This window comes from Procambarus clarkii, chromosome 22 (assembly GCF_040958095.1).
Source record: "Procambarus clarkii isolate CNS0578487 chromosome 22, FALCON_Pclarkii_2.0, whole genome shotgun sequence".
Taxonomy (NCBI): domain Eukaryota; kingdom Metazoa; phylum Arthropoda; class Malacostraca; order Decapoda; family Cambaridae; genus Procambarus; species Procambarus clarkii.
Window position 1 is genome coordinate 11,456,370 of NC_091171.1, and position 27,211 is coordinate 11,483,580.

At 42.6% G+C, this 27,211-nt stretch overlaps 2 protein-coding genes across 3 annotated transcripts in view; one reads left to right on the forward strand and one right to left on the reverse strand.

Annotated features, from left to right (window-relative positions):
• Positions 1-13,735, reverse strand: part of Orc2 (origin recognition complex subunit 2) — a 104,230-nt gene extending 90,495 nt beyond the window's left edge. The window contains exons 1-3 of the mRNA XM_045741073.2: positions 13,472-13,735; positions 7,493-7,630; positions 1,560-1,763 (exon numbers count right to left, since the gene is read on the reverse strand). Coding sequence (XP_045597029.2) covers positions 1,560-1,763; positions 7,493-7,630; positions 13,472-13,562 — 433 coding nt within the window. The 5' untranslated portion in view covers positions 13,563-13,735. The remainder of the gene's footprint in view (positions 1-1,559; positions 1,764-7,492; positions 7,631-13,471) is intronic.
• Positions 13,736-17,921: 4,186 nt separating this feature from the next.
• LOC123757454 (RCC1 and BTB domain-containing protein 1) overlaps positions 17,922-27,211 on the forward strand; it is a 152,498-nt gene continuing 143,208 nt past the window's right edge. The window contains exon 1 of one of the 2 annotated variants that reach the window (XM_045741086.2): positions 17,922-18,142. In XM_045741086.2, the coding sequence (XP_045597042.1) occupies positions 18,043-18,142 (100 nt within the window). In that variant the 5' untranslated portion in view covers positions 17,922-18,042. The remainder of the gene's footprint in view (positions 18,143-27,211) is intronic. The other variant, XR_006772748.2, reaches the window with a different exon arrangement.

Sequence of the window (27,211 nt, forward strand, 5' to 3'; positions counted from 1 at the left end):
GCTATAACGAATATGAAAGACAAGGGCTGCTGGCTGGGTTAGTACTGCGTGAGCAACCATTTGTGGCACACGTGCCTCTGGGTCTCAAACACCTGTCCCACATAGTGTTGAAAGACTGTGCTCAGTCGGTGCAATTCAGACCCTATTGTTTGAAGAACATAAGGGTCATAACATTGGTGAAGCTAGGCGCAATAAGGGCTTAACACAACGGTCGGATGCCAGTGATACAGCACCTATGAGGATGATACAGCAAGCGTATCCAGGTGTAGCTCTGAGCCCCACCCTTGCCATCTCTAATGTATGTGATGATACATAGATGAATCGTTTTCTGCGTTCAGTGATGATGCATCTGATACAAGTAGCATAGATGAACAGTGTTAGCGGCTTCCATGGTGGTGGTGTTCATTGATATTTTCAAGAATACCTGAATCTTTTCCTGACTGATGGACACTCTTTGAGGCTAGCTGAATCTCTTCCTGTGTGGGACCTTACAAAGCGATCTTTTCAAGACTACCTTACAAATTGAGCTTTTCCTATAATCGTTTCAATACTACTTTATGCTTTACAAGCTTGGCTACATACCACCTACAAGTACTAAAGCCAAGGGTGCACGCGAGTGCGTTATTTGCAAGCACACAGAACGATGAAACAGGAAACAAAAATCTATCTATAGCTGATGCAAGGAGAGGAAAGTCGCACTGTGTACCATGGACTACTTCGTTGACTATTATGCACCTCCAAAGTACCGAGTGTGTAATACAGTGTGTTACTGTGTAAATAGTATGTGAAACTGTACATATTGTAATATTAGTGAATTTTTACCACGTAATATTGTGACAATAAACATTTATTGTGGACACATTACTGACACATGTATCACAGTTTCATGGAAAATTCTGAACATTCTACTGTATACATATTGTAAAGGACACAAATATGCATCATATACGATAAAAGAAACAAATAAAACCGCATTGGAAATGCATAGAAAAAATATTTGAAAATATATTTGTGGCAACACGCGGTGCTTGAATGGCCTGCGCGACCGTGTCTGGGAGCTTCACACACGGGCGACCAGGCCCTGATGACGTCACAGTGCACCTTGTCCACGCCCTCACAGCCAAAGTGGAATTTGGTAATTATTTTTACATAGACATGTTCAGGGACGGTAATTTATCATTTTACAAAGAAAAATTATATTTTGGGGAACATTTGATGTCATGCACACTAGGGAAATTTCACAATAAACACAGTGCATCACACTGGTTACATGGGGGACACTCGTTTTGTATGACGTCTGTTTCACATGACGAACATGGAACGGATTAAATTCGTTATGCGAGGTACCACTGTACATTTTAAGATAAATTATGATGTAACCATTTAGATAGGAGCATAATATACTGTAAAGTAACTTCACTCACAAAATATAATCTATATAATGTGTATAATAAATGAGGAGATATTACAGTACCAGTACTAACAAAGCAGTATTGAAAGAAACATGACCACTTTCATATACAAAAAACAGAGGCGCTCTTATGCCAAACCTCTTGTACCTGAACTTGGTGTCTTTGGAGTTCTGGGAGTTTTGGGAGTGTTCGGGTACTGTCGTAGTGATGGTTTGGGGGTTTTCGGCGTTGTTGGGGATTCACATTTCTTAGCAGATTCAGCCTTCTCCAGCATGCCCCATTTTTTCTTTGGAGTACGAAATCCAAACACAGAGCTACCTTTGAGAGGGTCTTCTCCATCTTCAAGTAATTCTGAAACAAAACTGTTTAATAAAATGTGCACACTAAAAAAACATGGAAATTTAAAATGAATATACATCTTCTATAAATAACCAGAGTTGAATGTAATGAAACTCCTCTTTGTAGTGGGTCCTATTTGGCTTCCAGTTACTAACCACCTTGCATGGATCTTACCTTGAGGGGGGTTCCGAGAGTTCTACTTCCCAAGCGTGGCCTGACTCGACTTGTGAGAGTTTGACCCAACAGACTTATAGGTCCACATGTCCACTACAATCATTTGGCCCAGCACTTCTTGCAGGACATTGTCAATTTTTTCTTGAAAAAGTCCACGTTTGTTCCAGGAACATTTCTCATACTTGCTGGAAGTATACTAAACAGCCGTGGACCTCTAATATTTGTACAGTACTGTATTCTCTAATTTGTGCCTATTCCACTTCTACTCTTCATTGGCACTATTCTGCATTTTCTGCCCCATTATTCACCCCAGTATATTATTTTACTGTGTAAATCTGGGACTTGACCTTCCACAAGGATAACTCCACACATGTCATGCCTGAATTTACCTAAGGGGCCAAAACCTTCTAGTGGCCTTTATGAGGACAGAAAGCCAGCAGTTTGTCAAAGGTCCAACCATTTACAAGCCATTAAAACCCTACTGGAGATCAGAGACCAAAACCTGGTCCCCTCAGTGATGCAGAGAATAGAGGCTGCTAGATCACTAACCAAGAAATCCAAGAAAGCCACCAGAAAGGTAGAGCAAAGGTAAACAGTCAACAGCAAGATAAAATTAAAGCAGAAAATGAGAGATAGTTCAACTGCAAGGTCCACTTCCCCACCACCAAATGGAAGAACCAGACACCCAGGCACTAGGTGTCTGAAAATTTCACCAATGAGCACCCAGGTTCATTGAAAAGAACTGACATTGAATGCAGCTCATAGGAAATACCATTACAAAGGGCATCAGTGGTGTATAATGTGTACAGTATAAGCAAATTAAGCCTAGGGCACTCCTCATCCCTTGCAACTGTTAAATGCTGACATCCCCATAGCGAGGAAAAAAAATCCAGTGTTGAATGTAATGAAACACCATTTTCTGGGTGAGCCCCGGAGGCTCCATGGAGCTATCGGGCTAATATGCAATTCATTAGACCAGAGCTATGTCTATGGAGTTCAGACTACTGGGGACCACGAGCCAGAACCTGGCCCCTCTCAGAGAGGCACAGGGAGCAATGGCCTTGGAAAACCCCCGTGGTTAGGAGTTTTCCTTATCTGCCATCGACCGGGGTTAGGCACCCAGAAAGGTAGGCATAACAAAACAGACCCAACATTGTAAGAAAATTGCAACCGAAAACTGAACAGAGGCACAACTCCCTCCAATCCCAAGGAAACAAGCAAACGACACACTCCATCGCCGCGTTGATCATCCACACAGCCCCAGGGAGGGGAAGGGGGGGGAGCCCAAGACCCCTTCCCCCCCACCAGCAACCTAACCATTCCAGTTCGGAGACTATCAAACAATGCGAAAACCACCAACCAGAAGGAGGATCAGAAATAGAAGACAACCTAAAAAAAAAGAAAGAGAAAATGGGGGAACGAATATCAGGAAACTTCATACTGTCGCCTAGACGAAGCTCTCGGGTGGGACACCATCAATGAAGCCCCTGATCATACAAATTATGATAAACCCGCGTCAAAAAGACAAGACGCGAAAAGCAGCGGAGAAGCCTGAACCAGCCGTGTACTGGACTGGTTCGACCTGCAAGAAGAGGCGGAGCCACGGAAAATGCGCCGGGTTCGCACACCGAGCCAGCGGCGCCTGAAACCAAGGTTGGGCCAGCCAACAAGGGGTCATGAGGACTACTCTCCCGTGGTAGGACTCCAACTGAGCCAGAACTCGAAGCAACAGATGGACCTTGGGGGAAGAGAAACAGGTAACCTCACCTTTACCAGTCCTGCCGAAAGGCATCCACCATGACAGCCTTGCAGTTTGGGAAAATGGGTACCACATACATTGGGAGATGCCAAGACCACGTCAATGCAAAGAGGTTCACTTCTGGGAGTCCATAAGTCCGGCAGAGCCAACCGAAAGAGTCAGCGTTGACAGTCCAAACAGTAGGAAAATTGTATATACGATATAGAGGCAACCAGATGTTGCAAGTTACTCATTGTCAGGTGCTCCAGATGTGAACATCACCTTGTTACTGATTTGCCACAGCAGGTCATTTTCGGGTTGTGGTGTTTGGTAACATATCATGTAGTTAAATTTGTTGTATTTAAGTTGTTTAAATCTTTCTCCAAAGTCAGACTCCAAAGAGTTGTTTTCAGTATTTTTTTTTTATGTTCATTTGTGTTATATTTTAGTGCACAAGATGTGTACAAGTGTTAAAAGTAATTTATTCTGTTTTAATTAGTTTATATTTTACTTGATAATTTTTCTGTTATTTTAATGCTTGCTCCTCATACTCACACCACAGAAGCAAATGTGTTTTTTTGTTTATTTGTGATTTATTTAAAACTAGCAGTACCCGGCCACGCATTGCTGTGGCTCAGCAACGCATGTGCGTTACTGAGCCACAGCAACCTTTCCTGTCCCCCCAGTCCTCCCCACCATTCCCCTCTCACCCGTCTCCTCGGCCTCGCAACCATTCCCCACTCCACCATCCCCTCTTCCTTCTAACTATGCCCCACACCCCTGTCCCTCTGTCCTCCCCACCATTCTCCATTCCCCCATCCTCTCGCTCCCACCATCCCAAACTCCCCCGTCCCATCATCCTTCCCCACCATCCCAAACTTCCCCGTCCCATCATCCTTCCCCACCATTACCCCTTCATTTGTCCCCTCATCCTTCCCACCATCTCTCACTTCCGTCCGTCGTCCTCCCCACCATTCCACACTCCCTCGTCCGATACTTTCCCAAATGGTCTGATGTTCCCATCAGAAAATTGGGAACATCAAGTGATCTGACGTTCCCATCAATGAAATATAAGAAAAACAGCTAAAAAACCAGCGTTGAATGTAATGAAACGCCATTTTCTGGGTGAGTTCCAGAGGCTCCCCGGAGCTATCCATGGCTGATATGGATACCCTAACTATTTTGCATCAGTCGATGTGGGTGGAGAAAATGGAGACATTGAAACAGTTGATAAACTCGATTTAAAGAGAAGTCACTGAGGAACTTCAAAAAAATTTTTATGAGTAACTGGACACTTGTTGCTGGCAGGGAAGGAAATGAAATGTATGCCAAATTTTGCAAAATATACAATGAAGGCACACAAACATTCATACCAAAACAGAGATGCAGGGCCAGAAAACAGGATTGGTTCAACAGAAATTGTGAGAGGACCAGAGACCAAAAGACACAAAAATGGAATCAGTATAGGAAGAGGCCAAACCCTCAAACATACCAGTGATACAAAGATGCAAGAAACAACTATACGGTAGTAAGGCAAGAGGCAGAATGAAATTTTGAAAAAGGGATAGCGGATAAATGTAAAACAGAACCGGGCCTATTCTACAAATTCATAAACAACAAATTGCAGGTAAAGGATAATATCCAGAGGTTGAAAATGGGATACAGTTTCACGGAAAATGAAAAGGAAATGTGTGAAACATTAAACAAAAAGTTCCAAAATGTGTTTGTACAAAATGAATCTTTAGAGAACCAGACAATAAGAATTCCACAGAACATAGAGCGTATAGAGGTGTCTAGAGATGCAGTGGAAAATATGCTAAAGGAGCTAAGCAAGAACAAAGCAGTTCGCCCAGATGGAGTTTCACCATCGGTTCTGAGAGAATGTGCATCTGAGCTCAGCATTCCACTTCACCTGATCTTTCAGGCATCCCTGCAGATGTGTGGAAAAAGACTAACATAGTTCTAATCTACAAAAGTGGCATCAGGTAAGACCCCCTCAATTATAGACCTGTATCATTGACAAGTGTAATACAGTAGTCAAAATATTGGAAAAAATAATAAAAACTAAATGGATAGAACACCTGGAGAGAAATGATATCAGACACACAGTATGGTTTTCGATCTGGAAGATCCTGTGTTTCGAATTTACTCAGTTTCTATGATCGAGCCACAGAGATTTTACAGGTAAGAGATGGTTGGGTTGACTGCATCTATCTGGACCTAAAAAAGGCTTTCGACAGAGTTCCACATAAGAGGTTGTTCTGGAAACTGGAAAATATTGGAGGGTGACAGGTGAGCTTCTAACATGGATGAAAAATTTTCTGACTGATAGAAAAATGAGGGCAGTAATCAGTAATCAGGCAATATATCGGACTGGAGAAATGTCACAAATGTCACAAGTGGAGTACCACAGGATTCAGTTCTTGCACCAGTGATGTTTATTGTCTACATAAATGATTTACCAGTTGGTATACAGAATTATATGAACATGTTTGCTGATGATGCTAAGATAATAGGAAGGATACGAAACTTAGATGATTGTCATGCCCTTCAAGAAGACCTGGACAAAATAAGTATATGGAACACCACTTGGCTAATTGAATTTAATGTGAATAAATGCCATGTTATGGAATGTGGAATAGGAGAACATAGACCCCACACAACCTATAAATTATGTAAGAAATCTTTACAGAATTCTGATAAAGAAAGATCTAGGGGAGGTTCTAGATAGAAAACTATCACCTGAGAACCACATAAAGAAAGTTGTGCGAGGAGCCTATGCCACTCTTTTTAACTTCAGAATTGCTTTTAAATACATGGATGAGGAAATACTAAAGAAATTGTTCACGACTTTTGTTAGGCCAAAGTTAGAATATGCAGCGCCCATATCTTAAGCAGCACATCAACAAACTGGAAAAGGTGCAAAGACATGCTACTAAGTGGCTCCCAGAACTGAAGGGCAAGAGCTATGAGGAGAGGTTAGAGGCATTAAATATGCCAAAAGTAGAAGACAAGAAAAAAATAGGTGATATGATCACTATGTACAAAATAGTAACAGGAATTGATAAAATCGATAGGGAAGATTTTCAGAGACCTGGAACTTCAAGAACAAGAGGTCATAGATTTTAAACAAAGATGCCAAAGAAATATAAGAAAATTCACTTTCACAGAGTGGTAGACAGTTGGAACAAGTTAGGTGAGGTGGTGGTGGAGGCCAAGACCGTCAGTAGTCTCAAAGTGTTATATGATAGAGTGCTGGGTAGATGGGACACCACGAGCGTAGTTCTCATCCTGTAACTACACTTAGGTAATTACTAATCTACAAAATCTGAGATTGGAAAACTCATGGCAAACAAGTCTGAAATTCGGTGAAGGCCTAATGGTTGTTAATATGCTGAGCTGGCAGCACTCATGGTGCTGCCAGCTGTAACTAAGGATCTATGACCTAACAACTTGGTGGACTGTTTGCTGTGTCATTTGCTGCATTGTTTACTTTGTGAATCTTGCAGTTGTCCGATTCCTCAGTGAGGGTGATCATGAATCCCCTGCTCCCTGCACCTCTGTGAGGGGTCCAGGTTTTGGTCTTGGGTAGGTTTTTAAAGACTCAAAGGTTGATGTGACTTATAGGCCTGTAGCTATCTCAGCGTGGCTACCTACAGGGAGCCACTGTTCAGCCCATCTATAAATAGGAGCATAAACTAAAATGGAAAGAAATTCTAGTACAAAAAGTGTGCAACAAATTTGTGTTGAAAATAAATTTTTATCTGAGATAATATTTAAAGCATATCTAGTCATTAGATTAGTAATAACTTTAGAAAACTTTACAAACCTGTTGGCTTAGAAATAATATCACTGGCTTCCTCATCCATTTCTTGAAGTAATGGTAATTCGACATTGGCCCCAGTGGATATCCAAGAGCCTTTAGAAGATCTGCCACGGCCACGTTGTGAGAGGGGAACCAGTGTGACTGGAAAATCGGTAGCAGATGTTACTGACAGGATAAACAATTGCCTTATACTTTATAATCTAAATCTATAACTTAATATACAAAAAATCAAAATCTATTCCTTTCCACAAATATACTGTACTACAGACTAATAACATTAATCGTACCAAAGATACTGTCTTGAAAAGTACTGTCTTGAAAATACATGTGCAGAAACATTCTGACCCAAAAAGTACTGATTGCAGCAACCATACTGTTTCCTGTTGCCAGGGACAGGAAGCCTGTCATCAGGTCAATTGATGTCCCCCCTTGGCCAACTCTTGACCTTCTGCAAAGAGGCAACCCACAAGAATTGTCTAACTACTGAGTGCTATTTACTGCTAGGTGAATGGAAGTATCAAATAAAAGGAAACATTGCCCAAATGTGTCCTGATACAGGAAATGAACTCGGGTCCCTCAGTTTTGAGCCGATGATGCAGATGACTGCAGTATACCTGGAGAGGGTCTCAGAAGTTCTGCTATTCCCCGAGCCCGGCCTCAGGCCGGGCTCGGAGCCAGGCTAGGCCAACAGGCTGTTGCTTGGATCGGCCTGTAGGCCCACATGTACTGCACTACAGAACTCTATTTACTTTCCTGAATTTACCCAAGGGCCATTCTAGTGGCCTCGTTGAGGATAGGAAGCCTTGTTAAAGTCCCCTCCATTTGTTTTGATTTTTTCAACCTAGAATTTAAAATTCAACTGAGTTTTGGCCTTTACAGCTTTGGTTGGTTGGTGGTTCCTTGGGTTTATAACACTATGGGTTATATATTACTAACACTAGTTTATCCTCTCTCTTTTGATATTCTGCTTCTTATATAGCTGTAAAGAGAGAATAGATATAACCTTAGCAGGAGTGGCAAATTAATGTCTAGTTATGTTCAAACCAAGAAACCCATTCGAACATTACAAAATTTTAAAGCAAATATTCCAGCCCGCCCCACTGGATACTAAAATATATAACCGGTAAATTACTCATTCTTTACATTTTACCTTAATATCCAAGTTGGAATCATCGAATTCCAAGCATTTATGTCTTACTATTATTTTAAGTTGAAACATGATAATAAACACATCAAAACAAAACCAACACAATGTAACCTAATAGCTTATATATTTACCCGAATTTACCTGGTTCACCTAGCAGTAAATATATATGGTACTGTGTGAATATACATAGCTCAGGGTATACATAGCAACTTAAGGTCACGGTAACACAGTCGGGTTCGTTCCCAACTTACAAATCTCTGGGTTCTTCTGGGTTCCGGTTCGAACCCGGAAATTCTGGGTTCAAATCCTGGCTAAGACAGAAATAGTTGGGTGCATTTTCTATCACCCAATGCTTCTGTTCACTTAGCAGTAAATAGGTACTCTGGAATTAGTCAGCTTGTTGTGGGGTTGCATCCTAGGCGGGCTCAGTAATTCGACTTTGGGGGAACCTCGATATAAGTCTAACGTGTATGAATACACACTGACTGCCTGTTCCCTGACAATGAATTATTATTATATATATGTATATATACTGTATGTGCTGGTGTAATGGCATTAGTACTGTACTGTGGTAGCCATCTGGGTGATCCCTGGCCTCGCAGGTTTGTATTCCAATGAAATATTTTATAGATATACTGTGTAGTATATACGGTAATTAATTTTATCAGGGGACAGGCAGCCTGTGTATATATACAAGTTAGCCTTAAGGGGCATAAGTGCCAAATATGCAATAAATGAAAACTAGTTCAATTTCATCCAAACTTTTTTGACGAGTTGTATATGAAAAGGGTGTCATCTGGTCCAAGTCTCAGCATCGTAGCATAAATAGGAAGGGAGAAAAAAAATATTGAATTGTGTCCAAAAATTTCCAAAATGGTCAAAAATTAATATCAAACACAAGTATCAACTGAAATCATGTCTATGACTCTCAGGTATCACAATAGCATATAATAAAAATATTTAATAATTAGTTTTATAACAAAAAAATTTAGTTAAAAAAATAGATTTTTCCCTTTTTTTCTTATTTGTTTATTGGACGATTTCCATGAAACTTATACACCTGATTGCATGTAAGCCTATCTGTAAGGGTGCCAATTTTGGAGGAAATTGGTTTATGTCAACCTCAGCCACAGATGGCAGAACCTTACACTATTTTTTTACTTATGTATTTTCAAGTACATAAACGTTTTATAACTTTCATTTTTAATTCAATATATTGTACATGAATCTTACACCTTATAGAGTTTGTCTCTACAAATCTGTAAAATGCATTTTTTACTAAGTTCATTTATTGATTTTATAATAGTAATAAACCATGATATATTTGCATAATTTTTTATGGAACATTGACTATTTGTATTAGTAAAATAAATTCGCTAAACAGATCCTTTTATTATATGCTAATGTGATAGAAAAGTGTCATAGAAATGATTTCATTTGAAACTTTTGGTTGTACTTTTGATTTGAAAATGTGTAAAATTCGTTGAAAAACAAAACAAAAATCTCCCTTTCTATTTAGGCTGCAATACTGAAACTTGGAACAATTGCAGCTCTTTTCATATACAACTAGTCAAAAAAGATTAGCCGACATTAAACAACTTATAAGAAACGCAGTTATGCTCCCTTTAATCAAGCCCCCCCCCCCCCCCACAAAGGTTGAACTACTGACCCTCCATAGGATGCAACTCCACAAGCAGCTAATTACTGGATACCTATTTACTGCTAGGTGAACCGAGGTACTGGATGATAGGAGATGTGCCCAACCATTCTGCCCCACCCAGGATTTGGACCCGGAATTCCTAACTGTAATATATTACACAGGATGCCTGTTGTCTGTACCCAACACACATTATTTTCAGTCAAGAATGAAGTCACAAAATCCTACTCTTAGGACCGTGTGTACATTAGACATAATTGCAGTCACCGTGGCGTAGTGGTAAAGCACTCGCACGGCACTTTGCAAGTGCTTTGGCCTGGGTTCGTATCCTGGCCGGGGAAGGATTGATCAGGTGCCAATCATTAACTGTAACCTCTGTTCACCAAGCAGTGAATGGGTACCTGGTTGTTAAACATTTTGGCAGGTCATATTCCAGGGAAAAAATTAGGATTAAGGACTGAAATGCTATGCGTGCAAGTGGCTTTACAAGAATGTAAGAACTCTTGTACAGTATATATAAATAAAAAAAATGGATTTCTGTGTTCAGTTCCTGGATGGGACAGGAATGGTTGGACATTTCCTTTCACCTAAGGTCTGTTCACCTAGCAGTAAATAGATACCCTAGAGTTAAGCAACTGATGAATGAGGGTTGCACACTGGAGAGGCTCAGTAGTTCGTTACTTTAGGTTTGTATAGAGGTTCCCCTGAAGGTCAAACAGGCTTCATGTTCCCAGTGATGGTAATTATAAGCACATGGGATTCTATGCACTTACGTTAGTTCCATGAAGAGCTGTATTATTTGGACATGTTATTTTACCCAGAATTATAGAAGCAAAGTCAAATATAGTACTGTATATACTGTACTGTATACATATCATGACTCCAAATATTACCACACCCCATGAGCCTCTGTCCATAAGTCCTAGGTTAAGTGCAAGTTCATTATTCAGACAATTCATAAATTATCCTGGAAAAAAGGTCATACTTTGCATACTTTACTCAGTATTATTACTCTAGTAAATTCAGGTAATTTCATTAGTCCATAAGTATTAATTAATACTAAGGGGTTTCAATTTCCCTAAGCTACATCAATTTTATGCCTGGGTCAATTGCACAAAAAATATAGCACTTTCAGCAAGATGATGATAAGATATGTTTAAATGTTTATATGCTTTAAGATATGTTAAAAATCATAAGTACAGAAATTGAAATTGAATTGAAATAAGTTTATTGAGGTAAAATACACACAAAGGGATGAGGTAGCTCAAGCTATTCTCACCCCGTTCAGTACAACGTGTTAGTACATACATAGACACACATCACAAACAATAAACCTGTTACCAAACATTCTGAGAGATAAACATGTACATTTCCTCCTTCACAAGTGGTATGGTATCAGACGTACACAAATACTTTTATGACCTAGTTATACGGATAATTCAACAAAATATTACAGTCTTGGTGCAAAATTCTTATATCTCTCAAGAATATCATCAACCTTTCCTTTGTGACACATCCAGGCTATTTGCTCAGGAACAGTCCTTATCTCAGTGTTTCTATATACATTAATCAACGGACAATCAAGAACATAATGGGCAAGGGTGTGAGACCTTAACATACCACATAGTTTACACTTCGTGTCATTATCATGAACGCCTATCCCATATTCCCAGTAATATTTGTACCCAAGCCTGAGCCGCATGTACACAGTCACTCCAAGCATTTCTCCTTTTACCATAAGTGAAAAGGGTGTTTTGACTCACATACATGTAGTGTTGCATGGTTAGACTTCTCTCATACATTATCCCTCTCCTCTCCACTCCTGCCTGTGCCTGAATATTTCTGATTTTGCTTCTTATTTGTCTCATTGTGAATTCACATTCAATGTCAATTTGTGGTTTTGATGTGGCACGTTTGGCACAGTACAGAAGTTCAATTAGATGGGCTGAGGTTAAGACTTTGAAAATTAAATTCAGTTAGGCAAGGAGAGTTGCAAATTAGGGCAACTAGTCAGATACAAGTCACATCGTACACAAGACGATTTGCCAACAGATTTTGAACCCTACCTAATCCTGATACCCGATCAACCAGGCTGTGATTCACACGTCAGCCTGCAAGCAGCCGCGTCCAACAGCCTGGTTGACCAGTTCAGTAAGAAGGAAATCAGGTCGGGGACCGAGACCGCTAAGCCCCAAAAACACCCCAAGGTAAGGTAACCTAACCCAGCCCAGCCCAGCCAAGCAAAACACAGTCTAACCTAAGCTAATACATCCTAGCACAGCAATAAAAATGGTTCTAACAAACAGAAAACGAACTTTGTCAAATCGTCTTTTGTTCGAAACAATACCCCAACTAGTCACTGAACCCAGTCCGTCTAATTACCACAAGCTACACAAGCTTCACAAAGCTTCCTGGCAATACGTTAGTAATGAATAAATACGATATATTTACTCATTATAATGTTGGTGCTGAATGTACAACACGAAAAAACAATTTTAATCTGAAAAAGTATCTTTTTATAAAGAAATTAGACGAAAATAAAAAGTTGGTACCTGTAATGCCAAATCAAGTTGACGATCCAAGCTTCGGTTAGGTTTGGTTTGGTTAAGTTAGGTTAAGATAGGTTAGGTTAGGTCAGCCTAACCTAATATATCATATTTATTCATTACTAACGTATTGCCAGGAAGCTTTGTGTAGCTTTTGGTAATTAGACGGACCCACTGAACCAGTTAATATACAAACTGACATTCTGCACGTTGTTTTGGATTCCACTACTCAGACCAAAATGCTCCAAGTAGCACAGGCTATAGTGAGCCCGTAGTGGACTTACCTGGCACAGGAGCCCTATTTGATCAATTCATTAGGTATAATTTACAAAATGTAACCACTCGTGTATATAGAGAATAAATAAAATAAAAACAAAACAATAAAAACAATAACTAGATTGAGATTGTATGCTAAAGCCCATTGCATTAAAATTATGTCTATATAATTAACCTAAATTTGTGTATTTTACTTTACTTTTAGCGCCGTCCTAGCTACTGACATGCCTTACGTTTGACATATTCAACATGTCATCATCAAGCTGGAACTGTGACATTTAATTAAATGTTTACACATACAGCACCCCCCCCCCCTCTAACAACACTAAAGGCCCACAACTCCACAACAAAATCACCTGTATTTCTGCAGCCTATATTGACAATTTTCTCGACTGCATTATTATCCACGAAGGTAACCACGAGGGCCCTGGACCTGGTGATGGCCATGGTGAGGAGCGCCCTGGGTGTGTGGGGGGCCTGGGGTAGAGTGGAGGTCCTGGGCGTAGTGTCCTCAGCCCCCAACACTTGTGAACTGGCCGCACTCTTCCCGCCACACCCGGACAAGTGAGCGGCGCCACGCTTCCTATAGTGGGGCCCGACCACTTGGTCAGTCAGGGCCCCGACCACTTGGTCTGTCAGGGCCCCGACCACTTGGTCTGTCAGGGCCCCGACTACTTGGTCTGTCAGGGCCCCGACTACTTGGTCTGTCAGGGGCCCCGACCACTTGGACTATCAGGGGCCCGACCACTTGGTCTGTCAGGGCCCGACCACTTGGTCTGTCAGGGGCCCCGACCACTTGGTCTGTCAGGGCCCCGACTACTTGGTCTGTCAGGGCCCGACCACTTGGTCTGTCAGGGCCCCGACCACTTGGTCTGTCAGGGCCCCGACCACTTTCACCCGATCGTGTTGTACATTTTCAGTCATGTTCCCCCCTTTTTTTTTTATCTTTATTTGTATTTGTTCTCAACACATTTTATTCTTTATGCTCAATTAGTATTAAGTTCTAGATATTAATGTTCTTCCTGCCCGAAACGCATTGCGTAATAGTGGCTTTAGGCATTGTATGTACTAGCTCTTTCTATATATTGATCCATTAATGTAACATCACTTGTATGTATGTACCTTACCTGAATAAACATATTATATTATTATTATTATTATTACTTGGTCTGTCAGGGGCCCCGACCACTTGGACTATCAGGGGCCCGACTACTTGGTCTGTCAGGGCCCCGACCACTTGGTCTGTCAGGGGCCCGACCACTTGGTCTGTCAGGGCCCCGACCACTTGGTCTGTCAGGGCCCCGACCACTTGGACTGTCAGGGGACCGACCACTTGGTCTGTCAGGGCCCCGACCACTTGGACTGTCAGGGGCCCGACCACTTGATCTGTCAGGGCCCCGACCACTTGGACTGTCAGGGACCCGACCACGTGGACTGTCAGGGACCCCGACTACTTGGTGTGTCAGGATCCGACCACTTGGACTATCAGGGCCCGACCAATTGGGCTATTAGGACCCGAACCACTTGGACTATCAGGGCCCGACCAATTGGACTATCAGGACCCAGCCACTTGGACTATCAGGACCCGACCATTTGGACTATCAGGGCCCGACCACTTGGACTATCAGTGGTCGGGGTGACAATAGAGGTTCCATGTCCATTCCAGGTCATAGCTTTCAGTGCCCTGAGTCGACTTTTGCACGTTCCTATGAGCTGGTTGAGCTCCTCTTTTTTCCCCTTGTTAGAGCCGACAGTTTTTTTTTCAGGGATATTCCTGCGCGGGGCCTATAAGCCTCTGGCTGGCCCACTAAGTGTTGTTTGTTTCTGTTTTTACTTGGGCGGAGTATGAGTATTTATGACTCGTATGGTCACTTCAGTAAGATTTTGTCCCATGTGTTTAACAACTTCTGCTCTGTTGAATTTAAGTTAAAATCTTAATGGGTTTGTAACTGTGCACTGTGTTAGATAATGTTCCAGTGGTCTGTCGGGCATTTCTCCACAGTGTTGACATTTCCTTTCATCTTCCGGAAGCTGTAAGCCTATTTCCCATGCAGATGGGTATCCAATTAAGCCTGATGCGATGTAAGTGTACTTCTGTTGTTCTACTGCTCCCTTTCATCAAAGTAAGTGGTTCGTAGTTGGTTGAATTCTTGTACTAACACGCAGATCCTGATGTTGCAACTGCTGTGTTGTGGTCACTGTACATCATCTGCATTGCTCTGTTTCTAGTTACTTTCTTAATCTGTGATAAGCTCTGTGCTATGTAAATGTCTACATTTCTTCTCTTAGTTGCAAGTTTTGCAGCTTCGTCTGCTATGTCATTTCCTATGATTCCCACATGACTTGGCACCCAGTTGATAAGTACCCGACGGCCTTGTCGTTTGAGTGTTTGCATTAATGATATGACATTTGTGATCAGATGGATGTTATCACATATGTGTTCTTGTTGCAAGGTTTCAATGGCGGTTCTCGAATCTGTATGTATGATAACATGTTGTCGGTGTTCAGCAAGAGCATGTTCCAAAGCCTTTTGAATGGCTAGCATCTCTGTTTGTAAAGGCGAACACCCATTTGAGAGTCTCCAACTATTTACATAGTTTCCTGCTTTAACTGCAGCTACGGGTTTTTGTCCCTGCTGGTCTACTGATCCATCTGTGAAGTAAGTGAAGCTGTCGGATGCCAAGTTTGCTTCTATAGGCATCTGTGCAATGTTATGAAGCAGATGAGGATTTGTCTGGTTCTTTTTTCCTTCAAAAACCATAATCTTAAGAGCCGGCAGTGGTTCAGTCCCTGAGCCCATTATGTGCCTCTGTAACCCTTTCCACTACCGCGCACAAGATGGGTATAGGGTGCATAATAAATGAACTAAACTAAAACGACAGTGACGCCAAGGTACCGATAGTGGTCAACCCATTCAAGTGTTACACCATTAATTTGTAGATCTTCCTTTTCTCCCCGCTTGTGATGGGGGTATGCTTTTGTCTTGTTTGTGGAGAGAGTGAAATCTAGCTCAATTCATTTTCTTCCAAGGAGTTCAATGGACTGTTTAATTTCTCCCAAGGTTGGGGCTTGTATTTGAACATCATCTGCATATGCCACTTATTGTGTTCTTACCGTAAAATCAATATTGCTGATTATTGTTGAGTAATTAGGTGTCAGAGGTAATTAAGGGTAGTAGATCCCTAGGCACAGATACCATAAATGAGATATAGCTTGGAAAGCGGAAAGATTTCTGTATGGAGGAAAAACGCCCGCCGCTCATGTAGCATGGGCTGCGCGCTCATGTGCTGCTGATGTACGGGCAAGGATTGGGAGGGGACAGGATATGAGAATAGTAGCAGAGCCATTTAAAAAATCTAGCCTCATGGTTGTGAAGGGCGAGAGTTGGATCGTGCAAGAGTATCAGTAGCAGAGCCATCTGTTAGTTGTGAGGGGTCGAAAGTTGGATGGTGCAGGGGGGGGGGGGGACTCAGTATCAGAGCCATTTGTTGGTTGTGAGGGACAAGAGGTGGATGGTGCAAGGGGGGGGGAGGTATCAGTAGCAGAGCCATCTGTTTGTTGTGAGGGGAGAGAGTTGGATGGTGCAAGGGGATCAGTAGCAGAGCCATCTGTTGGTTGTGAGGGGCGAGAGTTGGATGGTGCAAGGGGGGGGGAGGTGTCAGTAGCAGAGCCATCTGTTTGTTGTGAGGGGAGAGAGTTGGATGGTGCAAGGGGATCAGTAGCAGAGCCATCTGTTTGTTGTGAGGGGAGAGAGTTGGATGGTGCAAGGGGGGGGGGGAGGTGTCAGTAGCAGAGCCATCTGTTTGTTGTGAGGGGAGAGAGTTGGATGGTGCAAGGGGGGGGGGGAGGTGTCAGTAGCAGAGCCATCTGTTTGTTGTGAGGGGAGAGAGTTGGATGGTGCAAGGGGATCAGTAGCAGAGCCATCTGTTTGTTGTGAGGGGAGAGAGTTGGATGGTGCAAGGGGATCAGTAGCAGAGTCATCTGTTGGTTGTGAGGGGGAGAGAGTTGGATGGTGCAAGGGGGGGGGAGGTGTCAGTAGCAGAGCCATCTGTTTGTTGTGAGGGGAGAGAGTTGGATGGTGCAAGGGGATCAGTAGCAGAGCCATCTGTTTGTTGTGAGGGGAGAGAGTTGGATGGTGCAAGGGGATCAGTAGCAGAGCCATCTGTTTGTTGTGAGGGGAGAGAGTTGGATGGTGCAAGGGGATCAGTAGCAGAGTCATCTGTTGGTTGTGAGGGGCGAGAGTTGGATGGTGCAAGGGGGGGGGAGGTGTCAGTAGCAGAGCCATCTGTTTGTTGTGAGGGGAGAGAGTTGGATGGTGCAAGGGGATCAGTAGCAGAGCCATCTGTTTGTTGTGAGGGGAGAGAGTTGGATGGTGCAAGGGGGGGGGAGGTGTCAGTAGCAGAGCCATCTGTTTGTTGTGAGGGGAAAGAGTTGGATGGTGCAAGGGGATCAGTAGCAAAGTCATCTGTTGGTTGTGAGGGGAAAGAGTTGGATGGTGCAAGGGGATTAGTAGCAGAGCCATCTGTTGGTTGTGAGGGGAGAGAGTTGGATGGTGCAAGGGGGGGGGGAGGTGTCAGTAGCAGAGCCATCTGTTTGTTGTGAGGGGAAAGAGTTGGATGGTGCAAGGGGATCAGTAGCAAAGTCATCTGTTGGTTGTGAGGGGAAAGAGTTGGATGGTGCAAGGGGATTAGTAGCAGAGCCATCTGTTGGTTGTGAGGGGAGAGAGTTGGATGGTGCAAGGGGATCAGTAGCAGAGCCATCTGTTGGTTGTGAGGGGCGAGAGTGAGGTGCCAGGTGTGGGGGGCGTGCGTGAGGGGCTGCGCGCACCCTCCTCCCCGGCCAGTATCAACAAACCTCTGGCTGTCATGGTCAGCTGGAGAGGGCAGGAAGTATAGTTACCAGAAATTAGTATGTTTGTGTGCAACTGATGCTGACTCACAGCGTGACGATGGAGCTGGAAAAATGGCCGATATTCAGTTTACTGAAGCCAGAGTTTATAGAGAAGATAAAGTTGGCGTGTGTGTTTGGTAAGGCTGTTATATGGGGCGGTGGACACCTCTCCCTAATATGTAATGTTTCCCTTTGCCTTTAATAAGATTTTGTTAATACATATATATGTTTATGTAAACTTAGCTATAAACAGGCTTCTGTATTTATATAAGATAATGTTTATAATTTATTTAATACCTGTTTGAACGATTTTCTGTTCAATATACAGTATATTAAAGTTGACAGTCAAAGTGAAAATTAATGGAGCTCAATAATTCTGAACCCCCCCACACCAAAACTAAGTTAGGACAGCAGTTATGGAACACACTGACTACAGGGGGTATTATTGTCTTGTAAGAGACCCATGTGAAAGCAAGTGCAGTTTTATTTGCAAGTCTAGCAACACCTGCCTAAAGTGTGACGGTGATTGCCACCTTCTGGTAGTTACTTACCTCTATTGTAATGGCAAATGAGAACTGGCAGTTGGTTCATTAATGTTGGGATCACCTGAATAATGAATGGCTTGCTTGCCAAGCCTGGGGCCCGACAGCTGAGTGGACAGGGCTTTGGATTCGAAGTCCTGAGGTTCCGGATTCAATCCCCGGTGGAGGTGGAAACAAGTGGGGCAGAGTTTCTTTGACCCTGATGCATCTGTTCACCTAGCAGTAAACAGGTACCTGGGAGTTACAGCTGCTACGGGCTGCCTCCTGGGAGGGGGGGGGGGCAACAAAAAGAAGGCCTGGTCGAGGACCGGGCCGCAGGGACGCTAAGCCCCGAAATCATCTCAAGATAACCTCAAGGTCTCAAGATGAGCAATGGATTGTGGATGTATTGGGAATAAGCTCATTGGCTCGATGTTTGAATGCACATCTCTGGTCCTGTACCTTGAGAGTGAAATGCTGCATATTCTGATTTCATCATTAAGACTAACTTTCCAAGCTGGGTGCATGTTGCACAGTATGATTACTTTGAAAAGCTCTGTTCTTTGTAAGAATAATATTTTTTAGAAGTTATTAGTTCATAATTTGTTAGGGACAGGGAACATGTTAGGCTTATTGAAATAACCCTAGGCCAGTGGCTGATCTCTCCTAGGATACAACCCAAAACTGTCATCTAACTCCCGAGTACAATATATAGCACAACTATATAGTATAATATATAGTATAGTATAATTTAATAGTACAGTATAATATAGTATTATATAGTATAGTATTATATAGTATAGTATAATATATAGTATAGTACAATATATATAGTATAACTATATAGTATAGTATATAGTATAACTGTACAAGAGCTCCCAAGTAAAATATAGAGTATGTACTTTCAAGTGAAGAAGAGCAACAGGTATAAGAAAACCTCCCCAAACACCTTGCCCTACCCAAGAATTAAAGTCCAATTGGTTGTGAGCCAATATACAAAACTTAGGCAACGACAACTAAATTTATGTTTTTTAGTTGATATTCTGTAAAGGTAAAATAATACTTATATATGTCGACTTTCCCTATGCCACTGAGTATTCTATTCACATGAGCGTCTGGTAATAAATAGTATTGCGATTATGTCTGCCCCTCGTGTCTTTTTCTCCTAATGTTTATTGTAGTTTCCCTTATGGTGTAGTTTCCTACTAGTCTCTTCTCTCTTTCCCATCATTACCTTACACTTACAGTATTTGAATTGAATTGCCACAGCCATTATTTATCTGCTCACTTCTGAAGTTGGTAAAGGTCTTCCTTCTGCAATCTTCAGTCCTCCTGACTTCTTAGTTTCTTTATTAACTTCATTCATCTGTATACATTGACATGAATGAGTTCGCTCTCCCCTGAGTTCACTCTCCCCTGGTAGATAAGTTTACACAAATTTGAGCAACAGTCCTAGGACAGAGCCCTGGGGAACACCAGTTTCTACTTTTTTTTCCAGGCTGATATCAAGTACAGTACTGCATTGCTTATTTCAGTGTCTTTCCTGTTATCCCTACTTGTCTCTCCATCTTGTGTAGTAGTCTGTTGTGAGGAACTATATCAAAGGCTTTCTGACAATATATAAAAATGCTATGGCTTTTGCTATGACCGGCGAATGGAGCATGTGACAATGACCTGCTCTGGGTTCTTTTCCTACAACCCTTGCCCTTACACATTCGCATGCTACTCCTTCCTTGCCCAGAGCGACGACGTCACACCAGAGAGCATGTCGAAAATTGCAGACCGAATCCATAGTGCACCAGGCAACTCACTCTGGTCAGGAGATACCCTTGCCTCTGACCACTTAACAGTGACAACCCAATGAACACTCAACACCTCAATGCTATTCAGAGCCACCAATATGCCCAGTGGCTTGACAGCCACTGGGCATATTGGGCCCAGCCACTTGCAGCCCGTCCTTGATGGCTGACTCCAACCCAAACTACTGCTGCTACCATCGCAGGTTTGGAGGTAGAGCCTGGAACTGGCACTAGCCATGTGCTTATTCGGGAAATGACTCTGGCAGGGTCTGTTAACGGCCAGCAACCCCAGCGCCTTGGATGATTCACTTTTATATATGACCAATCATACCTCCTGGCGCCATTACCTGGTTGACACGGGTGCTTTAGTTTCTGTTCTTTTCCCTCCAGCGGACAAGCCATCTCGCACTCCACACTACGACATGGTTGCTGCCAACAGTTCTGTCATACCTACCTATGGCGATAGTGTGGTCACTCTTGAGGTTTCTGACCTCGTTAGCTTCACATGAACCTTCTGCGTTGCTGAAGGTCCATGTGCCTATAATGTACTGGGGTGCAATTTCTTACACCATCACAACCTCTTGGTGGATGTGACATGTGGTGGACTCCAGCGGGTGAGTACAGAGCAACAGTTAGTCTTGCCTCGCATAACTCCTGACCTGCAGAACCTTCCGAAGAAATTTGAGGACATCACCAAGCCACAGCAGCCAAATGCCAAGGTTAAGCACACAGTCACCCATCCTATTCGTACCTTAGGCCTACCAACAAACACTCAGTCATGCCGACTGCCGCCAGAGTGTGTCCAGGTGGCTAAGGACAAATTTGACGAGCTGTTAGCTACTGGGATTGTCCGACGCTCTGACAGCGCCTGGGCATCTCCACTGCATATGTTTCGAAGACAACTCCAGGAGAATGGCGTCCCTATGTGGATTACAGAGCTCTGAATGTTTACATCCTGCCAGACTGTTATCCAATCCCACACATTCAGGACTTCTCTAACGTGCTACATTCTACAACAACATTCTCGAAAGTAGATTTTGTGCGAACATTTCACCAAATCCCAGTAGAGCCAGTGGACATCCCCAAAACTGCAATTACAACACCTTTTGGCTTGTTTGAATTTATTAGGATGCCATTTGGTACCCATAGTGCAGCTCGGACATTCCAACGCTTCATTGATCAGGTCGTTGGAGACCTACCCTTCTGCTGTGCCTACACTGATGACCTAATAGCGAGGCGCTCTCCGATTGACCATTGGAAGCATCTTTGTGTGCTTTTTACTCGCCTCTGCGACTATGGCCTGCAGATTAACCCTTCAGCTGTGCATGGCGTATATATATGACAGGCACCCGATGGCACCATAAGTTAAATTTTTCAAACTTGCTCTAACGCTTTAAATTTTTTTGTGCATAATCTACTAGGCAAACACTCCAACTTTGTCTAAATGATCACCAATGTAACTTGGAAAACAAGAAAATTAAAAATAATTGTTACGGCTACTATGGGTTGCAACCGTGTTCTTTGATGGTAGAACCAAAATGATAGTATCTGACCCCAAGTCGGTAGTATGCTTTCAAGAAAGTGGCTATGTAGTACATAAAAAAAAGGAGGGAATGAACAAAATACTGTTTCTTTCGTCAATGTATTAAATATCTTTCCACCACCGTTAAGTATATATATGTACACCGTCACCATAAATAATATATAAAGAACAGATAGGCTATTACTACACCTATGTACAATCCTTTCGCTCAGGATATCAAACGTGCTCATGTGCAGAGTTCATCAATCCCCGGTATTTCTTCACTGTCCAGTAGCGTATCCAACCTTACTGGGAAGAACACCGGCGAGTTCACCTGTACATGGGCCAGCCCACTGACAGTGTCATGAGGTGCCTGTACCACAACGACCGCTCTCCAGCTACTCGCTGGCAGAGTACCTCAGCCACACGCTAAGCGGGGTCACAAACCAATACAGGGGTAGCGATCCCCTGGCAGCAGTCTCTAGCGAACAGCTAGCAGCACTACTCAACAGGCACCTCCCTGTCGTCAGTCTCTCCCTTAAGCCAGTCCCAAAGGTACGCCGATCTTTTTCAACACTAAAGCACTAGCAGCTACCACACTGCTTCATCGGCGGCGGCTTACTTGGTCGTTTCCAGGACCATGTAGGGAGACTATGGACTGCCCAAGATGAACTGCTCTCTCCAGTACCGCTGCTCCCAGACGTCACCTCTGTGGACATGGCATCAATGACCTAGTTGATTCTGGCGAAACTAGGGAATACCACTAACCCAATGGGGAGTTGACATTGTGTTCTGTAGCACACACTAGGTGGCGCTGGTCTTGGCTCTCCACCTCACCAGAGGTCGCTCACAACGACCCCTCTGGCTGACCAAGGCAAGAATCTTGATCCATTTACAGGTTTTAGATAGCCACCACCAGATGGCATTGTCCATATTCAGTACGATTCCCGGGCAGTTCGGGTGCGGACTCATAGATGGCGCTGGAACTGCCACGCCACCCCCTGACCAGGGTAACAAGTCCGTAACAAATTATATCATTTAATATTGAAAATTTAATATTTTCAGATCAGTTGCAAAAATATTAAATACAGTATCACTAATTGTTCATTAAGCGTTATGCTCTCATAATAGTACAGTGACACCTCGGCTTACGAATGCCTCTCTCTACTAACTTTTTGGGTTACGAGTTTAATTCCTTTGGAAAATTTTAATCGGGTTACGAACTGTGCCTCGGGAAACGAGTTTGTTAATACAGTACGAGTATGGGCCGACCTAGCCCGTCGTAGCACGGCGATCACGCCTCAGTTTACCAGTGCCTCCCTCCTAGTGACTTTCGTGCCTAAATTCTTTGCAAAGATTTACAGTTTTTTCGGATTTTTGGCTATTTGAACATAAAAATTATTATATATATCGCCATGGATCCCAAAAAAGCCAGTGGTAAGGTTCACACCAAGAAAACACATGTGAGAATGACCATAGAGGAAAAACAAAAGATCATTTGTAAACATGAAAATGGTACACAGGTTGTTGAACTAGCTAGACAGTACAATATATCTATGTCAATGATATGCATTGTAATTGCTAAGAAAAAGGACATTATGGATGCTAAAGTGGCGAAAGGCGTATCAACAATTACGAAACAAAGAACACAAACACTTGATGTTGAAAAGTTATTAATTTGCCCAGAGCAAGCTGCAGTAAGTCGTTGTGTTAACCTTTTTAATGACAATGTGATGTCTCACTTCAGACAAGGCCAACCACTTGGGCTGGACGGTAGAGCGACGGTCTCGCTTCATGCAGGTCGACTTTCAATCCCTAACCGTCTAAGTGGTTGGATACCATTCCTTCCCTCCGTCCCATCCCAAATCTTTATCGTGATCCCTTTCCATTGCTATATAGTCGCAATGGTGCGTTCCCCTGAAAATTCCCTTCCCTTTACTTCAGACAAGGTGTTACAAAGAAGGGAAAAACAAGTGTGTCTAAAACAAGTGTTTTAGTGAGAAAAACAAGCAGTGAGCCACAAGCAGGTCCTAGTGGTATGCAGGCAAAATGTGCCAGTGTGTGTACCCCCAGAGAAGTCATGATGTTTAGAAAAAATAAAAATTGAAAAATTTGAAAAAAAAAGTAAGAAAAGTTTGTTTAGTGTCAGGTAGCTGCTCCATTTTCTATAAAAAAAATAAAAAATAAAAAAATTGAAAAAATTTGAAAAAAGACAAAATGTCAAAAAGGTTCATTCAGTGTGTCAGGCAGTTATAATCACTGCCTGATGTTATAATGGAAGGGGACTCCCCTTCCAGACACAAACACCTCTCCTCCTCCTGTCCTCACCGTCTTCCATACGCCAACAAGTCATCAATAATGATATGTAGTAACTTGTTCATACTTTAGTACTGAAGATTTGGGTGAATTAGGTATAAAATTTACTTTGAAGTTAATTTTTTGGGGAGTCTGGAATGGATTAATTCATTTTCTATTATTTCTTATGGGGAAATTTGCTTCGGTTTACGAATTTTCGGGTTATGAACTGTCTCTGGGAACGGATTCAATTCGCATACTGAGGTACCCCTGTATATGATCTTCATTTTAATAGATTTAGAATATAGATTTTCAGTTTAGTTTACTATAAAAAAAATTGTCAATGTGGCATTTAAAATATGCACCAAATTCAGACAATAAAATTTATAACTCCAAACATTTAGGGTTTATGAAAAATAAATTCTAATAGGATTGTAGAACAAACTGTTGTGTGCACTATGTAAAAATGGTGAGAAACGGTCAGAAACTGAATTTTTTGAAGCTGACTCAAAGTTGAAAGTCTTATGGTACTCGAACGTGTAAAAGTTGTAGGTCAATATGTGTTGGAATGAAGTCAAGAAAAAATCCCCCCCCCCCCCCGACAAACAAAAAAATATAGGAAAAATTATAATTATTTAGGGGCTAAAGATGTATACATTATACAAGTGAAAAACCCTAATCTTCTCCCTAATCATCAAAACAACCTAAACGATGAAGAAAAGAACGAAGAAAAGAGACAAAAAAACAGTTTGAAATTTGTGAAAAAAATCTGCCCAAAAAAATTCAAAGTCCCAAGTTCTGCCAGTTATGACTGATTTATTTGTTGTATGATATATAACAAAATAGAGCATAATAACATACATACTCATTATTATTGGTGTTATGTACTACTCAGCAATGCTATAAAGGCACCAGCTGCATATCCACTTTGTGGATACTTCTAACTACTATTCTTCTTTGTGTGTCGGACAGGTGCTTGCATCTCTGTATTACTGCATTATCCCTCAGTTCCAGTTAATAGGAGCATCTTTCTCTTTATCAACAAAACTTTTTTTTTTTAATTTGTTTAAAATCCATTTCTGAAAATATTGGGATGAAACTTTCACAATGCTGAAGCCAATAAGTTGGAGATTTGTTTAACATTTAACATTAATTTTCACATAATTCAAATATTTTTTTGCTCAGCCCCATCTTATACCCCCCATTTACAGTCCAGGCTGTAGCAGTGTAAGGGTTAATCTAGAAAAATGCATTTTTGAGGTTTCCGAGATCAACTTCTTGGGACACCAGTGTCCTCCACAGGTATTCTGCCACTGGAGAAGAGTGAGGCTATCCAAGATTTTCCAACATCCACCACAACTTAAAAGCTTCAAGAATTCCTGGGTGTGGCTAATTTGTACCATAGGTTTATCCCACACTGTTCTGACATCCTGAAACCTTTATATGACCTCCTGTGTGGGTATAAGCAAGGGTCCAAAGTACCCCTGCCATGGTCACTAGAGGCAGAGGTGGCATTCACCAATCTTAAGCAGGAGCTAGCTCAGCTCAGCTCAATCTCCTCGCCCATCCAGTATTCGATCTGCCAACTAGCCTCTCAACGGATGCCTCCAACACTACTATAGGAGCGGTGTTCCATCAATTTATCGATGACACCTGGCGACTCCATTGCTTTCTTTTCAGCAAGCTTAACGGCAGCAGATGCAAAATACAGCACATTTGACAGGGAACTCCTTGCTATATATATGCAACCATTCAATACTACAGGCATTTTCTCGAGGGACGTGACTTCCACGTCCTCACCGACCTCAAACAAGGGCTGCTGCCCTAGCACCCTAGCAGCAAAGATAGATTACCACTCGCTGCGAGTCACTCGACATTTGAGCTATATATCCCAGTTCACGACTGACATCAGGCACATGACGGGGACTGCGAATGTGATCGCCGATGCCCCATCTCGACCTGACTTGTGTGCACTTTTTCCCAAGATGACCCACATCGACTATGCCGAAATTTCTAGAGCTCAGTGACAAGACCTGGAACTCCTACAATTACGCACCTCTTCCTCAGCACTTTGGCTCGTCGATATATCTGTAGTGCCTAATTCTGAGGATAATATCACATGTGACATGTCTCTCATTGGTGTTCTACGGCCACATTCCAAAGACTCATCGGCAGAGGATCTTCATGGCTCTCCATTCCTTAGCTTACCAGGGCATCCGAACTACACTATGCCTCCTGACCAAATGTATGGTATGGCCAGGAATTAACACGGCTGTTCGAAGTTGGGCCCGCAACTGCCTCCAGTGTCAGCAATCAAAGATATGTCGAGAGACATAGATGTCTCTTCAGAATTTTCCATTACCACTGACCAGATTTGAAGTACAGTACAGTAGTGCATGTGGATATTGTCGGTCCAGTTCCTTGATCAGAGAGATGTTCATAACTAAAACGTATGTTGATCACTTCTCCAGATGGCCTGAGACAGTTCCTGTTGTGGAAATAACAGCCGAGTTGGTAGTTCAGGCTTTCCTTCATGGGTGAATCTCCCGTATTGGAGCCTCTGAAACAATTGTCATGGACAAGGGTCGATAATTTGAATCACACTTGTGGAGGCAACTCATGTGGTTCCTTGGTACCACACAAAACCAAACTATGGCCTGCCATCCTCAGGCTAACGGGATGGTTGAATGGTTTCACCGCCAACTGAAGGCGGCTCTAAGGGCACAATCAGACCCGACTTCATGGATCGACAACCTTCCTTTGGTACTCCTCGGCATCCGTTTGGCAACTAAAGAGGACAGCGAGTTCTCAGCAGCTGACCTTGTTTATGGTTCTGAACTCTGCCTTCCTGGTGATTTGATCACTCCAATACCATACAATGAGCTGATGGACATGTCGGCCTTCATGGAGTGGCTTCGGAGGACGATGTCGCAGATTCGCCCTACACTCTCCCTACGTAAGGAACCACAAGACCAGAGGCTCTCGCACCCTCCTTGGGTTTGTACAGTTGTAGAATATATATGTGTGGATCAGAGACTTGTGTTTACTTAACCTTTGTCTGGTGGATAT